Source organism: Haemaphysalis longicornis, unplaced genomic scaffold (assembly GCF_048455015.1).
Source record: "Haemaphysalis longicornis isolate Haplotype H1 unplaced genomic scaffold, Haemaphysalis longicornis Haplotype H1 scaffold_4, whole genome shotgun sequence".
Lineage (NCBI taxonomy): Eukaryota > Metazoa > Arthropoda > Arachnida > Ixodida > Ixodidae > Haemaphysalis > Haemaphysalis longicornis.
Window position 1 is genome coordinate 122,629,769 of NW_027526361.1, and position 19,025 is coordinate 122,648,793.

A 19,025-nucleotide genomic window follows, 5' to 3' on the forward strand; every position below is an offset into this window, starting at 1 on the left:
CTCAGGCAGCAGGGTCGAACTCGGAAAGTGGTTCGAAAACTAACATTGTTCGCAAACCTGTTCACAACATGAACCCGTTCGCCAACCGCTTCAGATATAAATTATTGGCGAATTGTAAAAAAAGGCCTTACTTTAAATTCACCATAAAACTCAAATACCATTTTTGGTCCGACAAAACCCTGCATTTTAATAAGCGTGGTGCATAATAAAGTCAACTTTCAAAAACTAGGACACACAGACAGTCAACTTTAAAAATTAGGACAGCACGGTAATTTGTGGCATTCGGCTGGTGAGGTGCCCTGAATTGGCCGTAAATGAGCGCTGCGGCAAGTGTACCGATATTTGGTTGTCTCCGCGTAGTATACTGCGTGGCTCAAGAAATCTTCGAGGTGAAACCAAACTTCCGCAACAGCAATGAATGTGCGCATATGCAGAATATTTAGACGCAGTCTTTTCGTGTCTCCCGTTTACGTCCACAATATTTCAGGTGGAGAAGGCCAAGAAAGTAGATCAATAGCGTCGCGTAGTATTGAGTGCTACTCCCATTCTTTGTTGGGCGATATGATAGTCTGCGATTTCTGGTGCCTTTCTTCTGTGAGTCCCATAGTTGCCACATTTTATCTTATCATTGCCTGAGCAATTCGTAACTCTGATTAATTTGATGAACACGAAACAGAACCCAAGCTACACGTGATCCTAGCTGGTCTTTGCTGCTGAGGGGCACCACTGGCCATTTGTTGCGGTCACAATTACTCCAAAGTTAACAGTCCTGAAAACACCTTCTTAGGCCAGTCTTCGACAACCTTGACCACTCGTTTGACCCATCGAGGTTCTTTGTTTTTCTGTCGCTCGTCGAATGCTCTGCAAGCGAAATGCCGTGCACCCTATCTATCTGCCTACGAAACTAAGATGCTTGTCAAAGAGCAAGCAGATAAACTACTGTTGGCAGACAACAGGTTACCCAAAGGCGCTTTTTCAGTTTCAGTTTCAGTTTCAGTTTATTTGTTTGCATCCTTTCGATGCGGTAGGCCAGGGCGAAAATTGAACTGCTTCACTTGAAGAAATCCCGGGCCCCCCGTACTGGCATGCAACGTCAGCAAACAGTGCTTCTTCAATACAAAACAGTGAGGTATAAAAAAGCAACAAAAACTAAACCTTTTCAATACAGAGTTTCTGACGTAGTTTCTATTCATACGTCAAATCAGGGTAAATATTTGTATGCAATCATGTGTTTAAATCACAGGAGTCACACGAACACAAAAGAAAAAAAATCAATATAAGTACAAGAAACAAATACAGAGAAGCAATAGAGAAAACAAACGTCAAACGTCACACACATTTTCAAAAAACTTCATTGCGCTTAGGCTTCTTTTAGTGGCGAAGCCACTGAGGGGCTCGGGATGTCAGCGTCTCCTGTCGTCGTCATCGTTTCATGTAGTCATGTTAAAAAAACGCCGGGGCAGTCGTTTTCCAACGCCTCGCGCTAGAACGCTCCGTCCTTCAAAAACACGATAGTGTTACATCAAAGCTGTATACCTCTACCCCGCAACGGTTTCATCTCCATGGGCAAAAACGGCAAGGCGCCAAGAATGCACTCATACACTGCATGCTGCTCCCCTCCCCGGTTTAACGTGAATAGAGATGGCGCAGTTTTTTTCGTATATTTTTGCTTAGCGTGGTAATTATACCAAACCTTGATATTACAGCAAGCCGTTCTCCTAATGGGGATGTATCACTGGGTATTTACTTTTCTATGGTCTCTTCATTTTCTGCGTAGTGGGAGTGTAAACTGAGTTTTTGAGTACCTCGATGCTTTCAAGACAATAAACATTTGAGGCAGGTATCAAACAAACCATGTTTTTGCGCGCCATTACTATGGTGCAATAAGAGCTTCATGAGATGGCATTAATTGCGTTAAGGGCACACCCCAGTACAAGCGAACATCGTTCATTGTCTAGGTGTGCCTGATTCCGCTGTTTGCAATGATGAGATGAAAATATGTTCAGTGTGGATCAGGAAGCAGTGCTGCAATCCTGAGAAGTTGGAGAGCCTAAATGTCACTTATTGAAAAATACAGGTTCCATACTACTACAAAAGACCTGTTAAGTACATCAATGAAAGCTGTAACATTTGCACTTGGTGAAAACTGTACTGGGCGCGAAAAATGAGGGCCCAGGCATGTTGCCTTCTTCTGTGATCGCGTTGCAGTGAAGCGCTCGTCTGCATGTTGCAGCTGTTGTGGCGGATGCATTAGCCGACAAACGGTAGGTGCGTTATGTATGTGATGTTACGATGTTGCGAAATTCAAAAACAAGGGTTTCGGTGGCATACGCACAAGAGTGGATCAGTAGGTTTTGTAATTACGGGTGAAAGAACTTTTATGCCAGCCGATAAAGATTGCGAAATGCCAAACATAGACGGATATAGCACGTGGTTAGAATGTACTGGATAGCGAAAATGGTGTGAATAAGTCCTTACTGCGGAATAGTGCGATATAAATACCCTGTAACAAACCTAACAAGTTTCAGCCTTACAGATTGAAAGTCTGGCTGTATATGTCGACACGAATGAGGGTAGGCCATTCAAGGCGCGATGGATAAAACTGCTTTCTCAGGGCAGGCCGGGAATGCACAGAGGGTGGCACGATGGGAAATCTTCAGCCTGTTTTGCAGGATAGATATGTGGTGCCTGACATTCTGGATGATATCAGCAGGGCATAACAGTTCTGGCGTGCTAGGATTGGCCTCAAAAACAGTGTACAGTCTAGGCAACATGGGGCGGGGGGGGATCTGTTCAGTATTATTCTGGTGATGATTATGATAATAGTGATGTTGTTCTCTTGGGATTCTGACTATCTCCATCCTCGTTTCCTTCTTCGGCATCCTGGTGAAGATGCTCAACCAGAATTTCCCTGTTCGTTCGTTGCACACCGCAAGGACAGTGGATTGCCCATTCACTTTTGATTTTGCCATCCCATCAGAAGGCTACTTTGGGATGATATGAGGTGTACGAGGCACAAGACGAGGTACTAAGAGACAGGTGAAAGACAGCAACACAGGGTTTTGGGATTACGCGTGACGGCACATTTATGCCAGAGAATGAATGCGATAAAAGGAACAAAAACAATAAGAGATAAGGACACGGTGAAAGGAAAAGATTAAGAAAGATGTTTTTTAGACGCGAGCAGTTCAAGTCGTGTCCAATAATGTAAGTAGAATGCCTACAGCCTTCCGAACTGAAATTCGCCTCCGGTTGGAGTAACAGACGATGATAGGCCGATGATGACGCGATGGAGGCATCAACGTTGTCACATCAAGCACCGGATGCTAAAACCGTGGCACTATGGTGAAATTTTGGGCCCATTTAGGAGGACAGGTATGTCATTCCTGAAATTATGAACGCCAGCGGCAGGACACGGGCCTTCTGGCCTCAAAACCAGCAGAATAGCCCACCATCAAAAAATGGTTGTGGTGGTGGTGGTGGCGGTGGTGGTGGTGGTGCCAGTGGTGGTACCCACTTAGGGGGATTGGCCATGGAAGGGTTGATCACTGAAACTACATACTCAGTAATTAAATAACTACATTTAAAGCCTAAAGAACTCCTATTCTACCCGCCTTTATCCTCTTCTTCGCTTCCATAAGAATGACGCTAAATCAGAATAGCCTTCATTGTTGACTTGCACACCACATTCGCGATGTATTGGCCATTCTCTTTTAAATTCACCATTACACAACAATGTACTATCAAGCTTAAGGTTCAGTAAAATGGCAACGTGATTTAGCTTGCTGCGAACCTAGAGGACAACAGTTTCTCCCTTGATTTCTTCTTTTGGATGTTTTACAAAAAGATTAAAGGTGCAGCGATATGTTCAGTACCATATTAGAGCTTTTTTAAATAGTTTTCGGTGACCAACTCACGATAACATAGTGCGATTTCGGGAATTCTGTAAGGTTCTCATCCGTTTTAGAAAGAATGGGTATGAACGTTTTAATTGGTTTTAATAAAAGCACACTGATGGGTTCACTTGCCCAATCTTTCTGCTTCGCTGACTATGGTGTAATAATGATATCTTAGTTTTCATTCATACAGTCAACCACATGTTCATCATAGAACCGTACAGGAATACTTCGTGTAGCCCCTACCAAATGCGTACCGTATATTAGCTCCTATGTTGGGAGGCATACTGAGCTCGTTGCGCACAATCGCAGGCATCATCCTGGAAGGAGGAACCTACTCGAACATCATTCCCGAGACAAGCCAACTCGTGTATCAAGTTCGAGGGGAGACTGCCCAAGACGTAGACCCCTTGGTCGCCAGAGTTGTGGGATGCATCACTGCGGCAGCGCAGGCAACTGGGTGCACGGTGACGATAGAAAAGGCGTCGCAGTACAAAAACTTCGTGCACAACGTCGCCCTGTCAAAAACATACAGGAAACATGGACAAGCCTTGGGTGAGTGGGTAATGTGGCCCTGTAAATAAAGAAGTTTTATCTATTACCACCTGACTTACAATTTGCTAGGATAATCTCAGGGCACAGGGCGAATTCTCCCAAAGCCCGAAAAAAAAGGGACCTGCAAAGCACCTTCTGTGATTTATTTTCACATTTTCAAGCCGCGCATATTATATACCTAAAACTCATGACCTTCGATCTCCATTTATTCTATAGCTATTAATTGGTACATCAAGTTCTCTATTTGGGGGCATTACATGAGGTCTAGGCATACATAAACGGCAGGCAATATACATGGTAAAAGTGTAAACAATAAGGGTTACATATCGAGACGCAGATACCCTGTCACACATGGCAGGTCTTGTTGATAATGTGGAAGCTTACCGACTGCGGCGAAAAGACATTATGCGTTACCTAATGGCGCGCACGAACTTCAGAGCGCAGATGCCATGGCATCGTCGTGCCTACCCTTCTGAATGGTTTATCAGATGCTCGTCTAAACATAGCGTCATGTACGAAACTGTACTCCGTGTAATGCTGTGTGGTTTTCATGTTTCTTTTGTTGGTTCGTTTTTGTTTCACGCCCCGGTCGAACATATTTAGTGATATCCATCAATTTAAACTTTTTGTTCATTACTCCACCTCCAAAACCATGTTGGCGAAGAATCTCCGTACCAGTTTTGTGTAATTGCGGATTTCTCGCATTTTCATGTCTACCCGCATGTCTTAACCTGCTCCCGCTTTTGAATTATATATAGCACCAAGGCTGGTGAAGCTTTGATGAGCTTTTTCTTCCGATGCCCGCTCATTGTGTAAGTAGAATTAATCTAATTGAAACTTCATTTAAATCGTCTACCGCACACCTACAAACCACTGCTTCCGGTGATAATGGTAATGATGGCACAAAGATCGTTCCAGTTTTTTGCTGAATCAACAAGAAATAGACGACTAAAATTTGTAGCCTGTGTGCGTAGCTGGTGAACAGCGTTACGATGATGTACCGCGAGGGCCGTGAATATGGTAGTATAAACTGATTATTTAAGGACAAAAAATAAAAGAACCGGTGATAAAGAAACAGGCCTGCTATCACCCGATAGCCGGTTAGAGGAGGGAGGTGAATTTGAAATTTTAGTATCCTAACGCTTGAGTGATACGAATAGTCGGAAACGATGAACCTGGCTGCGCGTTTTTGAACTGAGTAATCGCTGTTACATATGTAGTTTTGGTAGTGGTCATAGATGGTATTACCAGAATCAAGTTTTCAAACAACGAGGGCTTTGTAAGCGAGTAGCTTAACAGAGGACGTTGCAAACAAATTCTGTTGTTTAGCTTTGGTTAACCCTAGTTGATAGCGAAAGCTTCACTGTCCTCGCTAGGCCCATTGTCGAGGTGTCGTTTTGCACCGATATACAGGCATGTTTGCAATAAATACACTGTTTATTCATCATCTCTTTTCGCCTCACGGTGTTGTTTACACTTTGCCGCTGTACGAGCGAGCAGAGCTGGATGTTCGTCTTCCTAAATCGCACACAGCTCTGCTCTGCACGTAGCCTCCTGGCCTTACTTTGTGGCACACGCTTATCACTACGGCGGCGGCCTCCTCGCCTTCCTCCGCCAGGTGGCCGCATGGGTCTCGCGCACGTCTCAGTTCCCTCTTCACCTATCTTTCGCGTGCCGCCTATCTCTCCCCGCCATCGAGCCACTGCCCATTTCCGGGCGCTTGCGGAAGGGCGTGTTGATTGACGTCACGCTCTGAAGGTCAAAACTCATCCCCCCCTGAAGACTGCCCGAGGTAGCGTGTGTGGCTTTCGCTACAAAAGGTTGAGATGCGAATACGAAAGGACATAATATGTTGCGTTAGTAACGTAACCTAACTTACCCAGTTACTGAAGAGTGTTAAGCACCGGCGTGGCATTGGTGATTTTTGGTTGGTGAAAGTCCCTCCCAGATTATTCGTCGGTAGACATTCCCTCTAATACAACTTTACGTTGTCTTTTGTGCTGCAATAGAGCGTCGGAACGAAAGCGTCGTGTTCTGTGCTCCCAAAAAATTTGAAGCGCTTTGCGAACTTGCCATTGGAGGCAATAGGGAACCTCGTACCAGCTCAATAAAGCATAAGAATCGATTTGCCGAGTGTAATCAGGGCGTATTTTATGTGATATTCGGGACTGCGGTAGAGAGTACGTAAGCCAAACAGGCCAATGCATGAATGACAGGTTTGCGAACATGACTACAACTTGAACCGAACTGTGAGGGGTCACTCTGTCACCCATTGCCGTGACTGCTGCTACGGCCCAGAATTTGCAGGCACCCTTATCATGCAAGGCAAAAATGTGTCGGAGATTACTGAAGCTGCTGAAATAGGCAGGCTACAAGGACACTGCGTAAGTGCGCCTTCCGCGGCCTGTCGGAAAAGAACCAGAAATTTTTGTGTGAATATGCCTGTCGACGTTGATATCCAAGGGCCGCGTGTGTGTTATGCATTCTTTATAATTGGGCTTAGTTTTTTATCAAAGCTTATGCATAAATAAGCTCTCAGTGTATCGCCGAGTAGAGTAGGTGAAAGTGAGCGCTCGTCTTGTTTTGGTATACTAAGTTCCTTGTTATTCTGCGCTACAAAGGTTTGCTTGAGCCCTTAAGCTGTACTTGAGTATTGGGGTGAGGTATTAAATCTGTGGAGTATGAAATCCTACGAGTACCACATACGTAGGCGTAAGCTCTTCACACTTCTGGAGCTCTGGTTGGCCGAATATCTCTGCAAACAGTGTTATTTCTAAAAAGACATCTTCCGGCCGCAAACGGTTAGTATTAATAAATACGTTTTGTATAGCGTAAAAAATGGAAAAAGGCACCGATTGGTAAAGCTTTACTTACCCTGGCCCAAACCAGGGCATTGTGAAAAATGGCGTGCTAAAGTTCCCATTTTCGTCAGTTTCGTTGCCTTGTCTGTGTCCGCTTTAACAGGACTACCAGAATTTACTCAATGCATGCTAAGCAAGCGGAAATGATTACTATAATGCAGGCATAAAGTTCACGGATGCCGACATGACCCACGTGGAGAAATTCGGTGCATCGACAGACGCCGGCAACGTGTCACAGGAACTTCCCACCTTACATCCGGTCTTTGCTATCCCTGCGACAGACGGGAACCACACCCTTGCTTTCGCCGTAGGTGCGAATGCACCTGGGGCCCAGCCGCCTACCCTGCGGGCAGCCAAAATACTAGCGCTCACCGCCCTGGATTTATTCACTGACCCGGCACTGCTGTCTGAAATCAAGCGGGAGTTTGATGAGTGGAAGTCCGCCTACCTTAATGGTGAGCATTTAGAACTAGTAAAAGAGTACAGCCGAGGAACCTATCGTACGATTGCAAAATTTGTACAGACATAAACAGACCCGCCGTGGTGGCTCAGTGGCTAAGGCGTTGCGCTGCTGAGCACGAGGTCGCGGGTTCGTTTCCCGGCCGCGGCGGCCGCTTTTCTGATGGAGGTGAAAAGCAAAAACGCCCGTGTGTACGAGATTTCGGCGCACGTTAAAGATCCCCAGGTGGTCAAAATTAATCCGGAGCCCTCCACTACGGCGCGCCTCATCGCCTGCGTTGCGTCGGCGCGTTAAACCCCAACAATCAATCAATCAACAGACATAAACAGGTGCAGTTAGTTGTTTAAGTGCCCGTTTATGCAAAACTATCACTCATTTTCCATGCTTCTAGCCCGAATGTTCTGAAGATGTATTATCTGTGAAAATTGTAAGGAAACGTCATATCTGCATACAATATTTTTGTGTTGGACAAAATTGTGGCTACCATAACTGCTTTCATAAAAATGGGTTAATAACTGAACCGTGAGGAGACATATTATCCATACTAATGTGACCAATACAAATTACACTGTCCCTTCCATTTCGCTTTGTCGGTTGAAATTAAGCCCCAATGAGCGGCACGAGGCTGCAAAACTTTTTCTGCTTCGAAACAGCCTGTAGACCGGGCGATAGTCAACACTAGACAGTTATCTGCGAATTGCACGATTAGGCAACCTACTGGAGTTTCCCGGAATTTCTTTTTATGCTCATATAATGTTTCATCTGGTATTTGGGCAACAAAAACACGAAGACTGTTAACTTAGGATACATCTCCTTTATGTATAAGCATAAGAGAAGTATACGGTAAGCATAAAATCAGACGATGGCGGCTCCAGACGCAAGCTTCAGTAGCCATAGCTCTGGCACTGCCAAAGGATACCATTTTTATACTAACCATTCGAAATATTTTTAGCGGCAGTTGCACAAGAGCAGTGTGGCAGCACTGTCGCCTTCTTTTCGCCGTATATCCAAGAATTCGGCGTCCGCATACGTCGCCGTCAGGCCTGCCGGAAATTATGAAGGTTAACACTTTACCATTCGCAGAAATGTTTTTCTTTCTGGTGCTACGACAAACATTTCGGCCATCAGTAACAGTTTTCTATCAAACCAAACTGCTATTACATTTCCTTTTAAATGCTGTAGAAGTTGATTTCAACATGAATTTACAATTAAATTCCATTCAATGCGAGAGGTAAACGCAAATATAACTTGGATTTTTCTGAAAAAAACACTCTGCAGTAGCACTGAACTCAAACAAACCAATCTTACTTGCATACTTCGGAGCTGATAGAACAAGATGCACTCGCCTGCTTTCTTTTTGTTTAAACTACCCAGCCACCGTCTTGTGATCCTGGAGAGTTTTTTCCTGAAATCTCGTTTACTCTGCATGGAAAGGAAGCGGCATTGCTTCACTGGATAGTGTTCACTTAAGTATCCCACTAAGGTACGGTTTGTGAGATGCAAGATTAAAATTATTTCTGTTTTGCGCAGTGACATTAGTAACGAAAGTAGGTATTGTTAGCAGTTTTAAATAAATACATACGGATTTCTGTATTCTTAGTTTTTCGTGGAGCAAAAAAGGCTCTAGCACAGCGTAACTGTAGTGCCAATAAAACTACAAATTCAGGCTGCAGTTGCGAAGTTATCGCAGTTAAAAACGGTAACAGGTATCTTTCTGGAGAGTATAAGGCAGCTTAGGGTGACGGAGGTGCTCATTAAATAATTCGTAATTGTATGCTTTGGAAAATTGTTTGTGCGGACTTTCGCACTTGCCCTATGAGTTTATATCAGTCATTCAAAAAGAGCGATACTACAACATAAAATAACAGATGAAAAGCAGTAAACTGTTTTCGGTCGAATGCTGCAAAGATAAGTGATGTAAGGTAAGTACCCTTACAAATCATTCCTCTCAAACTAGCAGAGACTGGGGACATAAAAATGAATTACGTTTACTTCTTGGTTGCCCTTTAGGTTGCCAGAATCCCTCATCGTCAAAGTGAGTGCATGGACTGAAGACTTCGAAAACCAAAAACACAAGCTACCAACTCTGAACAATAGAACCCTCATCACCGTTGTAAAAGACTGTGCAAGCTTTGAGTGAATAAACACTTATAAAAAAAAACATTTGAAAACAAGCTCCACTGCGGATGAATGCGTCATATTTTTGATTGGCAGCAGGATACGAGCTGTGGGGGATGATGTATGATTTATGTACAGATATAAAATCGACATACTTCAATTATGTACATGGCGGCCATGACCGAGTCTGCATGCCAGCCACTCGATCCTTTGCCGTCGTCAATCGTGTTAGACAGCACTATGAAACATTGGCTACCTATCCCGTCAGAGCACAGAATCTTAATTTTGGAAAAATGTCATGCGCCACAAGTTACCAATCCGCGCGAGCAGTCAGTTTTCATATTGCCGGGTGTTTTTTTTTTCTCTTGGCGCCGACAACGTTGCGTTTGTTGGAAGCAACGCGTTTTGTATCGCGCCTTTTGATGTAATGTGTGCGTAATTTTGCATTCTTCTACAGCTGATAAGTTTTATTTAAAATCTAACCCTCTCGTTGACCGCTCAGGTGCGGCCATTACTTTGAAGCTGTAAGTTACCTCCCGCCCAGAATTCGACACCCTGTGAGGTGCATGCTGATAATCCCTCGGCTGTAGGAGGCAACAAAGCGTCGTCCAAGAATGTGCAACTGCAGTCAGTTGACGCTTTGATCTAAGGGCGGTTAAGCACTTTTTTTTCTCCCGTCGTGTTTTCATCCCCGCGCTCTACATTGTGCACGAAATCTTCGTTTAAATTGGGTTTAGCTAGAGCATAAAAATTTTCCCCGCTATACTGCAAGTGAACTTAATTTTCTAGTTTTGGAGGCAATACACATCATTACAATCTTTCTGTTGCTGTTTAGGGCGTGCTTAGAGGGAGTCTCACGATTAAATTTCCTAAACCATAACGAGCTATGGTTGATACCTGAAACTTCAAAAAACGATAAATAAAAAAAGCAGCATTTGTTCTGCATGTTTCCGTTGCTGTTCCTTTTGGTGTATGCGGAATTAGAAATACATGAGTGTCAGTACTGAGGAAAAACGGCTGGAAATATATCAAGTCTTCGATAGATGCGTCTGCAAATTCGCACATGTATATATCATGTTTTTCCTTATGGCCGTTGCCTATTCGACGATCCATCGAGCTGCGTTTGTTTTTGCTGTAACTTGTGAAAACATCGGTTATAGGGCTTCTGTGCTTCCCAGGCGGCGCTGCACGGTTGGAGGCCAAACCGACTTCCGGGTAGTACAAAGCTTCGGGGGTCCAGTATGATCCCATATTGGCAGAAGCAAAATGGTCTCGATACTCCCGATTGCTTTGCGACATGGTCTCTAGCCCATCTCTGGCGTGTCAGATCTCTTCGGGCGATCAGCGTGGCACAAGCGAAAATAGCTTTGCAGCGCTAAAAACTTTTACAGCGTCGAGAAAACTGCCAGAGCGTTGACAGCGGTCTGCCACTGGCAGATTTAACGATGGACGATCGTATGAAGTGGAATTTGTATTAAGCACTTCTTGTTTAAACTATTACACTTGGTGGAAAGGACGTTTTGGCAACAGCCGATCCGAAAAGGAAAAGCTTAATCGGCCATGCTCGTGCGTAAAATAGGCTAGTCCAGCGCACCGCAGGCCCGTGTGCTGCGGTGCGCCGCACTTTTGCGTACCTGCGGACTGTGCGTGCACTTTGATTAAACACTGCTGGTCGGCCTCGCCGTTAGGAATACGTGGTGCTGCGCTAGCCTGCCTTTTTATTGTTTCGTGTCTCAGTGACAAAATTCCGTCACTTCTGTAGCACAGGTTATTTTAGTTTAGAGAAGGGCAGTGTGAAGCACTGTGAAAGTTTTCACTGTTTTAAGCCTAGAGGAAGTGTGTTGAAACCAAAGCTAGTGGTGAGAATGTAAACAAAGGAGCGGTGAGAATTACTTGCGCGTGCCTTACTAGTAGCTCGATAGTAAAGGAATGACAAGGAAATTCTGACTTGGTCAAGCAGCAATTAAGAGGCCAGTGCAAACGATGGAGGACCTTAAAGTGAAGGAATTCATGGAAAGTTACGAGGAGCTAGGCCTTGACCTAGGCCGTGCGAAACGAAAGCATGCGATCCTAGAGATTATGCGGAAGGAGAACGTAACGGCTGAGGAAGTCGATGAGGCCAGGACTGAAATCAAAGAGCGCCGTGACCGCGAAGGAACTGAACGGCAGAAACGGTGGGAGGAACGGGGAAAGCAGATACGGAGGGAGGAAGCCGAAAAACAGAAACGGAGAGAGCTAGCCGAACTGGAGCTCGAGTTGAAGAGGCAAGAGATGAAGCTTCGGGAGCGCTCGCCGACGTCTAGCCTGACTTCTCCAATGGCTCAGGCGAGCGGTCCGAAAAGTCGGGACCAACGCCTGCCGTTCGTTTTTGAGAGGTCGGGGCCGGAAGACGAATCGTCCCAGGGCAAAAGCGCAGCGACCGCACTCGTATTTTTGGACACAGAAGCGAGCCAGGAAAACGAGAAGGGCGCAGAGGCATAGCATCCGCTTCGAAACGACGATTCCGGAACGCGTGCGCAGTCCGCGAGTAGCGACCAGTACATGACACTCGCGAGTCGCGAGTTCGGAAGCGGGGAAGCTGTCGCAGAAACTTTACTCTTTCTCAGCGAGCGAGACGCGAAAGGAAACTCAGCAGCGTAGCCCGAACCACTCTGCCCGAACTAAGACCCTACCGAAAACTGTCGCGGTAGGTTAGTGGAACCAGCAGCAGCAGAACGGGGTTGTGTGAAATTCGTCGGTGGAGAAACGCAGCTGGCGGAGGCGAACAATACGTTGTCACCAGTTTCCGACCAGCTGTTGCATGAAAACGAGTTCACGGTCGTGGCGCTGCCGAAAAAGAAATCCAGTGAGCTCGTAGCAAACGCATAGAGAAAGAAATACTGGTGAGAGTGGACACTCCCATAGAGCCCTGCGGCCGAATGACTGTACTGTAGTGTAGCGCACCGAGCGGCCGGGTAGCCAAACTACTAACCATACTTTCGTTCACTTTCGTACGTTCACTTTCGGTTTCGGTTTCGCGGACACTGATTTTGGCGGGTAGTTTGAAGGACTGCAAAGCGCTGCTCACGGCGACGGGCATCGGTACGGTATTCGGACGCTTTCATGCAATAATTAGTGTTTATTTGAATATGTCATTCTCAGGCTTAGTGCCCGCGTGCTTTTACAAAAAAAACCTTTTTCTGAAAATGTGAAATTGGAATTTACAGTACCATTCACAATTGGTTAAGAATTATGTGGTGTGTTCACACGTTGCCAAGCCACATAAAAAAGACAGATCATAAATGAAGAAATATTTATTGCATGGAACCAAACGGAACAACAAATTCAAATTGTCATCATTCTTTGCAACAGTAATACACAACAGAGACAATACACAGTAGAGAGAGGAAAATACGTTTCCAGGAATGAAAAAAAATGCACAAGTAAAGGTATCACGACCACACAAATTATGTTTTCTCCACGGTAATTGAAAATGCAGAAAACCCAGAATACTCAGCCATCCACAGGTTTACTTGTATCTACGACACCCTCAGACTATGTGCGCTGTTGCAGTCATACAAAAATATCAACCATTACATAATCTAGACACTAGGGTACTTGCAACTGTTTACAACCACTATCTCCGGAGATAATTTTTTTAGTGTGGCAATTTCTCCAGTTAGGATGTGAAAGAAGGGAAAAACTTAGGCTTTGATGGCCTCGCTTATTTGATAAACTCAAATGAGGTATATTGCCTCGGGGCAACTTCAAATCAGTAGCAGTAATTGAACAGAAATCACATTTGTGTGGAGATGCACACGCAAAAGGTTAAGAGGAAAAAAATCGGCTTCCTCCTGGTTCCTTGCAAGGGTGCATTTTCCCAAGAAGTCGGGTTACCTTCCGAAAGCGTCGCCTTCCCAGTAAAGGCAAAGGGCCAGGCGGGGATATTTTAGGTACGTGCACGTAGTGAATCGACAGGTTCCAGGCTCGATTAAGGCACACAAATTCATGCATTTCGCTGTCAATGCGAACAGTCTAATATAAGAAACAGGGAAGCAGTATATGCTTCTCGTGTATGAGACAATGGTGTAACATTACAGAATCCCATAAGCATTTGACAACGTAGGTCCCAACATGGTTCTCTTCATCTAGGCCAGTCCGACAACACGCAGCACGTACGGTGACAAACGACATTTAGCATGACCTCTTATCCTGGCAGTCTTCATAAAGTAAAAGGGTTTGTGTGGATGTACTGTTTTCACAATATTACAACTAGCAGAAACAATAATTTGCGAGTAGAGTTTGGAGACTGTATACGCTGTTGTTAGTGGTTTTAATGAGATGAGGTATGTCAGTGATAAAAAACAGTTTGTTCCTTGAGTCAACGGTAGTCTTTTCAGTGGTCACGCCTTATTGAGTGTCGAGGCTTGCGTTAGATTTTAGGTGCTAATGGCAAGGTTCAATAGATTGAATATAGTTGCGGTATGCATCAGAAGCATCAATAAGGCAGCAAGAAGCATTGCAGGCAGTCATCAATACAACTGAATAACTGAGACAGCAGTTGGCACAGCCACTTTTGTGAGTCCTGTGAGGGCAGGATCCATGAAGTGCTTACACCATGTTTTGGTATGACGAATGCAGCTGGCTGGTTGGCTCTGTCTTGAGGGAACCTGTACACCTGCACAGGTGATAGGTGATATAGTACACAAACTGCTTGCAATGACAGATGACCTGCGAATAGTCTGTAAATTTCACTGCAACTAGTACTCAAGTATAGCCTCCAGTGCATGCCACCTATTTAAAACACAAGTTCTCTTATTCTATTCAGCCATCATGCGGTCAAACTATTAGCAACACTAAAAAAATGGGTTTTTGTAATTTCACAACACTGGTTAGGCACATTCTTAATGCAATTCAGCTATTGTTTGGGTTAACAAAAATGATAACGTGCTCACATAGCCTGAATCCCTTTGTCTTTTTTTTTTTAATCAGGACGAAGAGCGAGAGCGAGCTGAACGTAATACCAAGCTTAAACTAAGCTGTTGCCCCACGGGCTCGCGAAAGAAACGCATCCCAAGAACGGGCAGCTAGCGAAAGTATATTTGGGCGCTGTGTGGGCACCATGGCAAGCAGCAGTGAGCGTCGTACTGAGTACTACTGACAGCCAAAGGCCATGCCCTGAAAAATATGACAAGAACACACACAGCTCCGACAGATTAGGTGCAATCTGCGCAATACGTGTTTAATGAAACTAGCCAAAATATGACTAGAGAAAAGAGAGCAAACGCTTGAAAAAACGGCGTGTAGAACAGTTCTATGCAATGCCTGCGATACCGGAATTGATATACGATGTCGAACGAAGACCAAATTTGAAGGTTTCATGCACTGCGCACTCACCCCGCCCACGGCCGGGCTGGAGGAGCGGCGGCCGCGCACTTTCATACGGCCTGCGCTTCGGGTATAGTTGCCACCTTTCACCGCCGCTAGTTCGTGGCGCTGCGGACCAACCCTCGCCGGTTGACCTACAGGACGGGCGGAGTAGAGCGGCGGCGCGCGCGCATTTGCCACTGCCACTGACCTGTCCGTGTAAATTTACATGTGCGCCATTAAAATAGGCGACTCCTTCCCCTTCTGAATTTTCGGTCTAATAGGGTCAAACCGCCTAACATTATCACACGGAAGCGCCTAATCAAAAAAGTTAAAGAAACATTTTGAAAGAAACATTGCGGATAATAAACATTACGGGTATGCAACTGCTCACGCATCGCTTTAATTATGAATTCATTGTTTTATGTACCTTAATAAAGTTTACGGTTACACAATTCCTTACGCCTTGTTTTACTGATGTATTGCATATGTTTTAGGTACCTTAACTTGAGCCACCCTTTTTAATAGTCGCACGCAGATATTGAATGTTCAGGAGGCTTCGCAAAGCGGACTTTAAGTGGCGCAAACGGGTCCTATAGTAATACTTGCAGTTAGATAGTCATTTCTGCGATACAAACACCACCCACGGCCTATTTTTTGCAGCATTAACGGTGTTTTCATAGGAAGCGGCTATATTGCAGAGGTATGTTCGGGAGAGCCCGATTTTTTGTATTACCTGGTTCCTGGTTATATGGCCACATCACCTGACCGATTCCTAGGTAAAATGTTGACTGCAGCTTTTGTTGCTTTGCGTCGACGTCACACAAGTAAAAAAAATTAGAGGGGCTTGCCGTCAATACGGAACGTGAAAAGTGTACAGGTAGCGACTATAGAGCTTAGTTCGATGAGAAGTTTATAAAGTGTACAATGTAGTGGAGGCTCCTCCGTTGGTTGTGGTCGTGGGTCAGTTCTCACACAGGGGGCACACTCTGGCCCCAGGAAGCGGTATTTCCATGAATACCCAGCAGGCTTACACGCTAAGTGGATTATAGTTCTTCCTGTACGGTAGATGTAGCCTCAAGGCGCAGATGGGAAAAAACGACTTGCACACCTAAGCACTCTTTATGATGTAGTGGTTGTGAAAGCATTGGGGTGGTATTGCGTCACAAATATGACGGTAATATGTGGGCCGCCATGTTTCACAGTTCTATTTTTGACGGCAGCCCAGTGTTGACAAAAAAACTGCGCGGAAAACGAGGACCAATGAAGGAGACTATACAAAAAGGGCGCAAACTGGCAACTAATTTTTGATGAGTAAAGAAAGACATATGAATTAAGCGTTCATATGTGTTGTTTTTTTAAGCGTACGCAATCCTCAGCAAAGGTGACGCGTGTGTCAGTTGACCATCTGTGTACCTTCTGAGCACCAAGATACAAATGCATAGAATGGATTTTCGTTCATATTGAGTTTCTTTCCTCAAAAAAAAAGTTGTCGCCCGCCTGCGCCCCGCGTGTCTAGTTTTCTTCGTTTTTCATCGCTTTCCGCGCAGTTGTCCTTGTCGTAATGTACCAAGTAGCAGAAGTTTGCATTCAACTTAAGTACAGTGTGCCTTCCCGCGTACACCGAAACGTTAAACGTATAGAACGAGTGTGTCGTGGTAGACAGTGCTTCCCATTGTATGTAGTCTAAGCACATAGCCCCAACAGAGCACGCTTCCAGTGTACGCACGTATTCCGTCATTGTAATGATCATCCTTTCGCATTTTCGGTGTTTTCATCCTCCTTTAGCTACTATAGCAGTGAAGCTTCTCCAACGGCTCTCGTTACCGTAACATGCACAATAACAGCGGCATCGCGCTTCGATACTCACCTGATATGTACTTCCGTAAAAATTATCTTGTATTACTGAGCCCAGGTTTCTAACACACGTATATACGTCGAAGGCCACAACACATTTATTGCGTAAGCGTTAGCCCATCTCTATCATCCAGCTGTGGTAGTCCACAGGTTCGGTCCTCATCGGTCATTTCGGAGTATCTAAGGTCGAATCCCTCCGACATAAAAACTACCTAAATTTTTTCCCCGTTAGTTGCTTTGTTTAAAGGCGCTATTTTGAGAAATGTGACACCATTCCTATCAGTCGTTCAATCAGGGAAAACGCCCTTTTAGGGTATCACCCGTCGGATACTTTTCATTCCTTACATAGCTAATTATGTAAGTCTGTGTGGCGTAGGTAACTACAGAGGTAAATGATGCGGTCCTAATATTACTTCCATTTTCTTTTTTAGTGGTTAGTTTTATTCAGTCTTACTGCAGCGTAACCGTAAACGTTAAACGACAAGCGAAGAGCATGAATCACAAATTTGGTTATCGCTATCTATGCTTCTCCGCACACTACGACAAGAGTCAATCCTAAATAATTTATTCGAAAACAATTATCAGCTTCTAAAGTCCTGGATGCTCCCCTCCAGCCAGAGATTGTGAGTGCGTTCCAGTTTACCTAGAGCCTTAAGCAGAAATTCGCAATATAGCATAAGGAATTAGATGCAGTTTGCGCTTAGTCCTTAGGTACCACACTGATTTGCACCGTCAAGTAGGCCATAAAATCAAGACCGATGCCTATAAACCAGGCATCAAGAGGGGTGGCAGGATATTTTTTTATTTGTGGCAGTAAAACAAGGAAACAAGCAAAATAAGCCGAAACACGATGGCTGGAGCGCTTGTCATCGCAATCTCCCAGTTTTTCCTTTGGAGGCGACCACGTGCCGCCAGTTGAGCCGTTAATGGAAGCTAATCAAAATAGTGTAGCTCCCTTTATTTCAAACAGAGTTACACGGGTTGTGGTTTCATTCATTGTATTCTCCCGCAGCGCTTGGAGCCAAAAGGAACAATACAACACATTCCTCATTTACGGAAAAAAAGGCGTCGTTTGATAGGTTTGATAACGAAAAAAACTAATGAATTTTCTGGGAGCTTTCTTTGTCTTCAATTCTGTAATATGTTTCAGAATAGTTTGAAATCAAAGATGAAATTTATGCTGTATTTTGGGACGAAACCTCCAAAAGCCCTGTTTATATCGTATATAGCAACAAAATTGCATATTAAGAGGCAAAATTTATTTATTTTAGTGCAGTGATGGTGGTATTCCTAGTTTAAATATCGTTTCTAATGTAAAACATTCACAAATACTAACAAATCAACTTTATTCTGGAAACGATGACGCCGAGAATGATTACTTCAACATATTGACGTGGACTATTTTTCATGTCGATAAATTCAAACTGGTGGAAAAACGTGAAGTTGATGTAGTGTTTTGCCTTAAAATTTAAAATTCGTGGTTTTACTGGCTAGATATACGCAATACATTCTTTCTCGCATTCTCAAATACAAAATATTTTTCTTAAGACTGCTTGATTCCGATGCAGAACAAAATCCCAAATTACGATTGAGGCAAGGGTTTTAAAACGAAAAATATTCGCAAAGTAGTTAGTTAACCTCAACTGTATTGCCATATCATGGTCAAGTAGTGTCAGTGTTGATCGCAATAATTTCTATTTTATGGGGGCTTCAACTCTTTTTTGTACAAAGAAAATGAATGCATTAAATACAGCGATCCTTAAGGCCTGCATTAAAATTCTGTCTGGTATTAATTACAGAATACAAATAGTGACCTGGCTAAGCACAATCCCATTTGTTTGTGCGAAATGCCGCGGTTCAATATTCTGCTTTAAAAGTACCGATTCATTTCTGTCTGGGATTGTACAATAGCTGCTCTCCCGGTTCGACGCT

The 19,025-nt window shown here is 44.3% G+C and overlaps 1 protein-coding gene across 1 annotated transcript in view; it reads left to right on the forward strand.

Annotated features, from left to right (window-relative positions):
* Positions 1-9,941, forward strand: part of LOC144180550 (xaa-Arg dipeptidase-like) — a 29,038-nt gene extending 19,097 nt beyond the window's left edge. Inside the window, exons 5-7 of the mRNA XM_077708879.1 lie at positions 4,209-4,451; positions 7,474-7,767; positions 9,783-9,941. Of these exons, the coding sequence (XP_077565005.1) occupies positions 4,209-4,451; positions 7,474-7,767; positions 9,783-9,811 (566 nt within the window). The 3' untranslated portion in view covers positions 9,812-9,941. The remainder of the gene's footprint in view (positions 1-4,208; positions 4,452-7,473; positions 7,768-9,782) is intronic.
* The last annotated feature ends 9,084 nt before the right edge of the window (positions 9,942-19,025 follow it).